This window comes from Malus sylvestris, chromosome 3 (assembly GCF_916048215.2).
Source record: "Malus sylvestris chromosome 3, drMalSylv7.2, whole genome shotgun sequence".
NCBI classification, from domain to species: Eukaryota; Viridiplantae; Streptophyta; class Magnoliopsida; order Rosales; family Rosaceae; genus Malus; species Malus sylvestris.
This window is the reverse complement of record NC_062262.1, coordinates 13,978,814-13,989,158: the sequence shown is the minus strand read 5'-3', so window position 1 is coordinate 13,989,158 and position 10,345 is coordinate 13,978,814. Positions and strand designations below refer to the sequence as shown.

At 38.4% G+C, this 10,345-nt stretch overlaps 1 protein-coding gene and 1 long non-coding RNA gene across 4 annotated transcripts; one reads left to right on the top strand and one right to left on the bottom strand.

Annotated features, from left to right (window-relative positions):
• Positions 1-3,323: 3,323 nt before the first annotated feature.
• Positions 3,324-8,369, bottom strand: LOC126616629 (uncharacterized). 3 transcript variants are annotated; one of them, XM_050284699.1, is made up of 3 exons: positions 6,264-8,369; positions 4,517-4,824; positions 3,324-4,146 (listed from the first exon to the last, which is right to left on the bottom strand). In XM_050284699.1, the coding sequence occupies exons 1-3, from the start codon at positions 8,144-8,146 to the stop codon at positions 4,049-4,051; spliced, it is 2,289 nt and encodes a 762-aa protein (XP_050140656.1). In that variant the 5' UTR covers positions 8,147-8,369; the 3' UTR covers positions 3,324-4,048. The 3 variants fall into 3 exon arrangements, with proteins under 3 accessions (XP_050140656.1, XP_050140655.1, XP_050140654.1); XM_050284698.1 differs by having other exon boundaries at positions 3,324-3,774; positions 6,264-8,368; XM_050284697.1 differs by having other exon boundaries at positions 3,324-3,780; positions 6,264-8,367.
• On the top strand, positions 4,016-4,366 carry LOC126616632 (uncharacterized). Its single transcript, XR_007621220.1, has 2 exons — positions 4,016-4,159; positions 4,322-4,366. It is a non-coding gene; the product is annotated as an uncharacterized LOC126616632 (long non-coding RNA).
• Positions 8,370-10,345: the final 1,976 nt, after the last annotated feature.

The window sequence follows — 10,345 nt, the reverse complement described above, 5'->3', positions numbered from 1 at the left end:
TATTTTCAAGTTGTTAAAAAACATGTAGACTAGTGAAAAAGGGGTAATGGTAAAAAAAAAAAAAGATAAATGGGTTAAAAATGATAAATGGATAAACGGGTATTAAACGGTTACGGTTAAATGGGTATGCGGTTATGAGTATGGGTATAACTGTTTAAGCAATTACCCAACGGGTAAACAGTTATGCGGGTATGAGCATAAACGGTTATCAGTAAATAACCGCGGTTACCCGCCCGCCATAACTGTTGCCCATCCCTAGAGGTAGCAACTTACTCATCATCCATGATGGAAATTTACCACCCATGTAATTTTTTATCTTTAGTTTTTCCAACTTCAGATGCGGTTGGAGGCCTTCCAGTACATCCTCCTCATCATTGTGGGCTCTGCGATCCAACCATCCCATTCTAAAATGAGTCCGTACAAATCTCAAATGGCATAAGGGTTGGTTTGGTATTGCTGTGCTTTGAAAAAAAACTGCTTCTGCTGTGCTGTGAAAATAAGAAGCTGTGAAAATAAGCAGATGTGAAATAAGGCAGCATAGTGTTTGGTAAACTTTTTTGTAAAAGTGCTTTTGAAAAAAAAAAGCAGTATTATAGTGTTTGGTAAACTTTTATGTAAAACAGATATGAAAAAAACCGGTTTTTCAAAGCTGGGTTTTGCAGCTTTGTGTTTTTTATTTTTTTCACCCAAAACTGTGAAAAAAACTGAAGCTGAATGTTTACCAAATACAAAAAAGATCCCAGCTTTTTTTTATACCAATTTTTTTCAGAATCACCTCAGTACCAAACCAGGCCTAAGTGTCTCTTCTCTTCTAATTTGGCCTTCTTTGCTCATTTCCATCCCTTACTTCTTCAAGATTATAAATTATCAATTCACCATTCAAATGATTTAAGCCAGCCAACTCCTCAATTCCACGACCCATCTCTTTACCCACAGAAAAGTAAGGTAATGTTCGAAGGCACGTCAGTCGTCCCATTCTAGAAGGAAACGCCGTGCTCTTATTGAAATAAAAATGTCTCAAGTTGATCAAATTTTTTACTTCTTTCGGAAACTCTTCAAGAGCACAGTTCATTGCCCTTAATGTCTGCAGGTTATAGAGTTATCCAATGGATTCAGGAAGTGTTTTGAATCTTGTTTCAGAAATGTCAAGATACCTCAACCGTTTCATATTTCCAATTGATATTGGAAACTCCTCAATACTAGACTTGTATAAATTTAAGACACGTAAACCTCTAAACCGTGGCAAGATGTTACTTCGCCATTCGTAAACAATGCGCACTAAGATCTCCCTTTGTATAAATTTGTTCTATTGGTAATAAAATTTACCTTTGACCAAAAATAATAATAATCAACACCACAATGAGCGCACTCTCCCCAATCTTCGTTTTGCAATTTTTCCTAGTGTGGAAGTAGAAACCCAAGCAACATGTCTAACCTCAAGTGTATCATTCGTCTCATGTAAGTCTCTCGCAAGCTTTCAAATTTGGATACAAGACCAGTAAGATCATGCACAAGATTGGACATCTTGCATTTGGTAATAGTGTCAGCCATCCAGTGTAGCATTTTGAAATAAGGAACTTTTCAGTAGAATATCAAAATATTCATTACCTATATCCTCCATCTCTAGATTACTTACTTCGGGAGTTTCTTCGGGTAAAAGGTGTAGTTATCCTTGAGCTGTCCATTGTTGAACCCAGCTATCTCTTTCAATTTTGAAATCTTTCATGAACACTGAGCAATATGCAAAACACTGTTTCAAAGATGAGGATTTCAGATTATCAAAACTCAACTTCAAAAGTGAAATCATTCGATCTTCTCCTTCCGGTAAGTCCCAAATTCTACTTTCTTTGATTGACAACCATTCGTCAACTCTACATTTAGACAACAACATCAAAGGGGGCGTTGAGGGGGTGCGAAATGTGTAGTCGCACAGGGTTCCAAATTTGAAGGGGCCCCCAAAATTTTTGTCACCTAATATTTATATGTAATAATATTCTATATTTAAAATTGCATTTGTTATGAAATAATGTTCTATATTCAAAAATTGATTTTGTTAGCACTTTAAAATCTCATCTTACACTCCTTATAAGCGTAATTTTTTTTTCTTTCTAAATACAAAAAATTAGAGTACAATAAGATATTCTGAGTGCCAATAATACACCATAAAAGATGGTATTTTTTCAATATTATTATATAATAATGTTACATATTAGAGTGAAACTTTAAAGTTAGAGTTTTTTAAGTTTGTTTTCTTGTTTGATTGTTTAAGATTGAACTGCTTTTAATTATTTAGCAAACGTTATGTTTGTAGCTCTTTTTACTTATTATTAATGATATTTTTTAACTTGCAATCAGTGATTGCTAAACTTTGTTTTGATTCAACTGATTATTTTCTAGCGTCAATACATTGTCCTACGTTTTTTAAAGACTTATCTTAAGGAGGGGCGATTTTATAAGTTTCGCATAAGGCTCCTAAAATCTCAGAGACGGCCCTGGACAACATGCTTCCCAAAACCTGGTACATGAATCACAATTTCTATCAAATAACGAATATGGTAAATTAGCAACAGAAAAAAAAGAAAGCTAGTAATAGTTTAATTGAAATAACGAATATGTAAGGGCTCAACACCTGAAGGGAATAAAATGAGATAATAAAGAAAAGAAATAAGAAAAGAAATGATCAAGGGGTTAGCGAATGAGGGCCCCATCCTCCTCAGGGTGTCGAGAGTATTGGTCAGCTATAAACCTCCAAGTTACTGGATATAATCCTCGACTAAAAGTAAAAAATTCAGCATATTTTGACCAATTCAAGGTGAATCTTGATTCATCCCCTGAGAGGAGTCTTTCTCTTCTATTCAATTCTGAACCTTACTTCGTTGAATTCTTAACTCATCTAACTTTTAAATTTAGTTCCTTCTCGACATTCACCACTATGGTAAATAACCACTTGACTATTAATTTTGTTTTTTCTTTTTCGTAAAGCATGTGTGGTGCTTTTTTTCCCTATCTCAAAGTTGTCACGTGTAGTTTACTTCTAGTACGTTTTCTCTATCTCGATGTTTTGTCGCTATCTTATTCAAAAAAATAAAAAAATAAAAAACAATTGCAATGAGTCATTGTTTAGTCCCTTTTAATTTTTTACAAATATACGTGCCTAGCATGTTGTTAGTAGGACTGACTTTGTCAACAATAGAATAAAAGCTTTATGCCCCTTTTTAACGTGTTTATAATAAAAACGCAAATAAACAAAAGTACTTCCTCCAGAAGCAATCCCAAGCGGGACTTAAGAAATTATTTGGAGTTGCATTCTCAGAAACAAAATATCAATCAACTGAACTTGTGATTTTGTACTGCACCAAAAAACCAAAAGGCTTAAGTTGAGAGGTCACAGAAATTCCTAGATATACACAGTGAACTGTTATTCATTTCACAAATAAGTAATTGCAGTAGCCTGGATTTCCTTCTTGCTCTTCACCCGACACCGCTTCTTGGTCTCGCTTTCAAGTTTATCAAAATCCTCTGCAAGTCCCACATAGCCATATAAACAATTTTCTTGGTCTTCCAGCGAGTTTTGCTTCCCTTCGCTGCTGCTGTTGCTGAGGGAAGCTGAGGTGATCTGCTGGAACTCAGCCCTCCCGTGTTTGTTCTCAGCAAAAAGCTTGTGAAGCCTTTCTGCTTCCCGAAAACCAGAAAATGTGGCATTAAATGTCACCACCAAGATGCTGTAATTTGCAGGCTTCCCACGGCACACCTTAGCCTTCCCCCCACCAAAACCTATACCTACGATTAAGTTGAGATGAAAAATACGAAATACTAGAAATGAACAAAAAGACCAACCAAAAAAGCATCATAAAAAGATAAACCGAACAAGCATTACACCATCAACTATAAGGTCCACTACTGAAAGCATGTTAAAAGGGCAGAAATGCAGCAAGTTGGTTACTAAATTAGAACCATAACTATAATTTTTAAATTTGGAAGGGTGCTGTTATCCACACTTCTTTTTACCCCTCACACGCTCCTTTGTTAATTTATGTCCTTCATTTATTCAATCCAACGGCCGAAAATTGAGATGGGTGTGTAAAAGGGGTGTGTGGATAGCACCACCTATTTGGAAATGCATTCCACCTCCCGTGAATGTTGCAACTGATCAAAGAGAGTTACACAAGTCAAATCCGAACAACAACAACAACAACAACAAAGCATTTTCCCACTAAGTGGGGTCGGCTATATGAATCCTAGAACGTCATTGCGCTTGGTATTGCGCTCGGTTTTGTGTCATGTCCTCCGTTAGATCCAAGTACTCTAAGTCTTTTCTTAGGGTACACAAGTCAAATCCGAAGTTTGGAAGAAATAATAAATGAAATCACAAAATAAAACAGAAATATGAACAGAAACATAATCTTAAATGAATAATGGAGAAGATGGAAATCACATAACAATATCTGCTACTAGAGTAAAAAAAAAAAAACAAAATCATTGGAATTTGTCACGGAAATCATCAAAGTATACTTACCTTTAAGAATATCCTCCAGCCCTTCAATAGTTACAATCACCCTTTTATTTGGATTTTTATTTGCTATGGAAGTGTTGTGAATGACAACAACCGGAGGAAAGATAACCATGTCCTCCTTCAGAGCCAAGGCTTCAGCATCAGGCAAGAACCGCTGAACCCATGTACCATTCGAGACAGATGCACTGTCCCATCCCATTAGCACACAAAGTGCTTTATGAAAACCCAAGTGCTCTGCTCTGGAACCAGCCATACGTGACATGAAGGCATGTATTGCCAAGGGCACCACACCTGCAAACTCTTTCGAGTTGCTGATACAACAGGCAGGCAGATTCAATTGTCATTAACCAATTCCGAGGAAGCAACGTGGGACAAACTACAGCATCACTTTAACATTTTGGTAGGACATGAGGTGAAAAGGGAAAAACAGAGGCATTATCTTGGTTCAGAAACATATATATCGTGAGAATCATGTAGTAGTCCATGGATAAAGTTCCAATACAATAAAAAACTACTTTACCAAATAAGTACCTTCTAATCCCGCACCGGGAAAGTGAAGACTTAGAAGACTTTCAAGGTTACAAGATCTCAAAGCGCAAGGGCCAAAGACTCAGGATAATAGGTATCATGCCACAGATGACACAAAAAAAAGTAGCCATCTTCAAGGAAACATACATGGATTTCCATGGAAGGATCTCTTCCATAGAGTAGCACGCAGGAACTTCAGATTACTAAAAGCATGGCAAACTACAGCTATCATCTTTCTAACTCAGTTTTTACGATCATTGTTGCTCTTCTCCCGCTAATTATCAAATGAAAGTAGTCCATCTGACAAACATGCATAGGGAGTGTCTGCAAAAGAATTTATCAAATACTAACTTCAAAGCTTTACTTCCTTGAAAAATTCTTCCTTTGAAAAGCCCTAAATTCCTTTAATAAACAAGGCACTCACCACCCTGGGTTTCAAGCAGCATGGTGGTAAGTAGATCACACGTAACTAAAGAATACCAAAAGAACAAACAAAAAAAGGCAATCTCCCATCCATCATAGCCACCTAAGCACAAGTCCTCACATCACTACACACCACTACCCAAGACTATAATTATCATCCTGATACTGGTCACGCTGCCACCATGACCATAAATTTCATTTGCACTACTTCTTTCAAAACAAACAAGAAAGGTAGAAGAGTTCCCATCCTCTTTAGAAGAGTTCCCATCCTCTTTCCTTCCATCTACAATTTTTATCCTTTTCAAATTATAGGAGGTTGTAGATTGGAGAAATCTCACTTGGTCATGTTACATGAGTACTATAAACCTATATTCAAACACTAAACTAAAATGGGGTTTCTCCCCCAATAGCACTCGCCAATCATATGGAATCTTTCAACCAAATATGGACATCCCGAAATCTCTTCTAGGCCAATTGACCTCATCTTCCCGTGGAAGAGTTCAGGAACATTTAAACTATACACAAATTTCGGTCACCAAAGCCCAAACAATTAAGGGCCACATAGTCCGCGTCGGGACAGCCAACATTTGGTGAAGCCCCTCCAAGACAGCCAAGACGAGGAAAATTCAAGTATATCAACTTATCTTGATCTGAAGAGACCTAAAAGTTAAACCTTACCTAACTACACTTATGTCAGATACTAAATTTCTATAAGTTATAATCATTCTAATCCCCCTGTTGCAGCAGAGAGTAAATTTAAACATAAACTCAGAAACATACTACGACGTAGAAGACAGACCTGGCACATACACAACACTTTGTAGTAAAACTTCCTCCTCCCGTTAATTGTCTTCTTAGAGCTGGGTTTTCATGCAAACGCTTAATGTGCTTAAAAAAGGCACTATCCACCAGTCTCTTGAACTCCTCAGAATCTTCAGGAAGTTCCATCTCCGCAGGTTTCGCCTTAACTTTTGGAATGTCATCCCCTTGAGGATGAATGCTTCCACTAAAATCATCGGTTTCTCTTATTTGAGATTTGTACTGATCATGGGGTTTGTAATCTGAGAATTCGAGATTAGGAACATCTTGAGCAGGCCTGAGATGCTTCTTTACACTGCCCGGTGATTGCAATGGTCCCAAACGCCTTTTTACACTAACAGAGGACTTTAACGGTCCCAAGCGCTTCTTTATACTGCCAGGTGACTTCAAAGGTCCCAAACGCCTCTTTACACCCAACCTGGCAGATTGGAATTGTTCTCCATGACGCTGCTGGACAGGTACTGGCAGTTTAGAAGATGGTAACAAATTGTCGGAATTTAGTTTGTTGACATCTTCTGCTTTCCAGTGGTCCACAACATGGTTCGGACCACGGTGATCCTCTCCATAGATAGAATCCCGGTCGGTGTACCATTGATCCTCTCCAAAATTCAAATTTTGGTTAATGTTCACGCGATTAACTCCAAAATTCACATCTTGGTCAACGTTCCATTGACCCTCACCACAGGTCACAGCTTGGTCAATGTTCAATTGATCCTGACCAACGATTCCATAATGTTTGAAATCTTCATTACTCCACTGATCGTACCCAAAACTCAAGTCAGGTACATCGCAAGCGTCACTCGAATCATTGGACAATTCAGAATTTGATTCATTCCGACGTAGTTTCCTAGCTAGAGCACGTTTCCTCATTGCACACATTTGCAGGGTGGTCAGCTCGTCCAAACTTTGATCACCCTCAAGCGGAGCCAATTTCTTCAATGTACCTTCATACGACAACGCTTCTCGCCCTCTTTCGAGACCATCATCTCTTCCAAATCCGAAGCTCCGGGTTCGCGGACTAGAACCCAAAACTTCATCATAACCAGAGATCGATTGTTCGCTCAAAGATTGATAATTCAGAACAGCGGGTTGTGTTTGGTCCATAAAATTAGGATATTGGTTCCACTGGCTAATCTCCTGAGTACCTGCTCTGAGTGAAGCATTGTAAACCGGAGGCCTCGGAACTTCTCTAACACCATATGCAGGGGCATTGTAGTCCCATTTCGGATTCCGCCATCCCCAACCGGCATCAACCGACTGATGTGGTCCCGTTATTTGACTTGTGTTGAATTCATCAGAAACCCCGTGAAAACCCGGATCCAAAATGCTCGAGCGCGCAGGTCCGTTGCCAAACACGGCCTTATCTTCTGGACCCACGTATGCATTGTGGTCACCGAGCCTAAAGTCTTCAACTTTTTGAATACCCACATGGGGTTTTGGCAACGCAGCCGGGAATCCGCCATGAAAATACGCAAGCTTCCTTGTGGGGTCCACACCAGGGTCCGGAACCCCAAGTTTCCCACTTCCGGAGCTGAAACCGAAGTCGGGTCGGTTCAAACCCGGATTCGCGGTCGAAACGGCGGGTCTCCGGGCTAGCAGATTGTTCCACTCGAACTTCATCGACGTCGATTCCGAGAGGGGCAAGCCGGCGCCGAGACCTGCCGGTTCCAGCGGCCGCCTGTCTCTCTCTCTTTCTCCATCATAATAACGACGGTTATCGTACTCTCTCCGGGAATTCGGTTCAGGTCTTGCTCTTACCGAACCCGAAACCCGACCCGAGTACGAACGTCGACTCTCCTCGGCTTTCGCGCAGTGGTTCGCCAAAGAACGACTCGGGTAGTCCCCGAGCCTCCGCCCACTCATGAAAACAAAACCCTAAAATGTTAAGACGACAAAGGTTTTGCGTACGGAACGATGTCGGAGCGAGAGACGACTGAGTTTCTCAGTTGATGGCCGAAAAAGGGGGACCGAAACCCTAGAAAGAGGCGCTCGGAGAGAAACGAGAGAGAGAGAGAGAGAGAGACTATGGCGAGCTGCAGCGGTTGTTTTCTTCTTGTCGGGCAACAAAAAGGACTGCCACCGCGATTTAAATGTTTGTGGGCTGTGTAGAGGAGGTGGTGATCTGGTGGGAGATGGTTTGGTGGATTTGGTGACGTGGCACATGGTTATTGGCTGCTTGAAGGGGAGTTTGAAGCCTGGTTTGGTACTGAGGGATTCTGAAAAAAGTGGAAAAAAATGAGTATAAAAAAAAGCTGAGAATTTTTTTGTGTTTGGTAAATATTCAGCTTCAACTTTTTTTTATAGTTTTGGATGAAAAAAAAAACAAAAACACAAAGCTGCAAAACCTAGCTTTGAAAAATCAACATTTTTTCACATCCGTTTTACATAAAAGTTTACCGAGCACTATAATACTGTTTTTTTTATTTTTCAAAAGAACTTTTAAAAAAATTTTACCCAACTTTATTTCACAGCTGTTTATTCTCACAGCACAACAGAAACAGTTTTTTTTCAAAGCACAGCAATATCAAACCAGCCTTAGTGTTGTCCAGTGAATGTTGGGGGACCAGGAGGTTTGGGTGGGCCTATGGCGAGAAGATTGCAGCCATGCTTTTGAGTTAGTGGGATTGTGCCCTTTTAGCTTTTCCCTTTTTCGACGGATTATTTTTGGAGGAACATTAAAATAAAGCTCTCCTATTATTCATTTTAATGAAAAATTATATTTTTACATTAAAATGTTAATTTTAATAATATTTACTTTATTCTTTATTTTGTCGTTAAAATTTAAAGTTTTCAAGCTCTTTTAATTAGTTTTCTTTATTTTTTAAGCTGCGTTCATTAAAATTTGATTTTTTTGGGCGTAGTCAATTTAGATTTCAGGGAATTTTAATGGGTTTTTTTAAGTAACAAATTTCAATGAATTTTTTTTAAGTGATAGATTTCAAATTTAAGATTTATTAGTTGACTCTTATAACATAAAACAAGGAAATGAGCATAAGCGTCTATATATATTCAAGCTAATACAAGTATATTTATATAATTGCATCCTTCTATTGTAATTGGTTGTGATTTACAAGGCGTTCAATAGGTTGTCCACTTGTGTCATTCAGTACTACAGTTTGGTGGTATTCTTCTTTGCTTGAAAATGAGAGATCTTATATTCGAATCTCGTGGATGACGAATTCGATACCAAATTAAGCTGCTTATTATGTGGCATAGCCGAACTCCCCCTCCCCTTAGTGTAAAAATATCGATGTACTTAAAAAAAATAAAGGTTGTCCACTTGTGATTATAAACTCTTTTAGCACGTGGACTACGACTTGAATTGTCATCAATAAAATACTTAATGGTTTCATAATGTTGTTCTTCCTCAATTTCTTCATCATCGGTTCTTCTTCTTCTTCTTCAATTTGTTCTTCCACCATTTGCTCCACTTTCATTTCCTCCTCCTCTTGGTTCACTTCCATTTCTTCCCCATCTTCTTCCACTTTCATTCTTATTTGAGACATTACATAAACTACCCAATCAAATAAACAAAACCATAAACAAGTTAGCAAACATAACACCATATATAAAATACCAATTATAGGAGATATGAAGAAATATAGACAATGTCAAAGACACCACAAAAAATTAAAAATAGTAAGAAACCTCAATTCCTCCCGCCGACCATAAATACAGTAAGCCCTAGTCTAATTCTTCTTTCCCATTATTCTTACCAGCTAAAAACACACACCACAATTAAACTAATTATCAATTTTTAACAGCTAAAAACGCGCCAATTTGTAGTCATGAAAAAAAAATGCTAATCGTAATAACCAAATTCATAAAACACCCAAATACCAATTCACCCATGAATTTTTTATATATCAAAAGCATGATCTAATTTGGTAGCCAAATAAAGCAGAAACTCAATACCGCCGCTCAAGGTTTGCGAGCTATTTCCGGCAAACCAATTCAACGATGACCTTTATTATATCTTGAACTTCGAAACCCGTTGTTGGTGTGGAAGCCAGATTTGTGACCAGAGGAGGCTGAAATGCCTCTGTGAGTCTTCTCATGTCC

Bases quoted from the DNA above. Each gene is read 5' to 3' on its own strand.
- LOC126616629 (XM_050284697.1), bottom strand. From the start codon at position 8,146: ATGAGTGGGCGGAGGCTCGGGGACTACCCGAGTCGTTCTTTGGCGAAC. The intron at 4,825-6,263 runs GTCTGTCTTCTA...CTGTTGTATCAG, and splicing joins AAGTGTTGTGTATGTGCCAG to CAACTCGAAAGAGTTTGCAG. The intron at 3,781-4,516 runs GTAAGTATACTT...ACTTAATCGTAG, and splicing joins GCTGGAGGATATTCTTAAAG to GTATAGGTTTTGGTGGGGGG.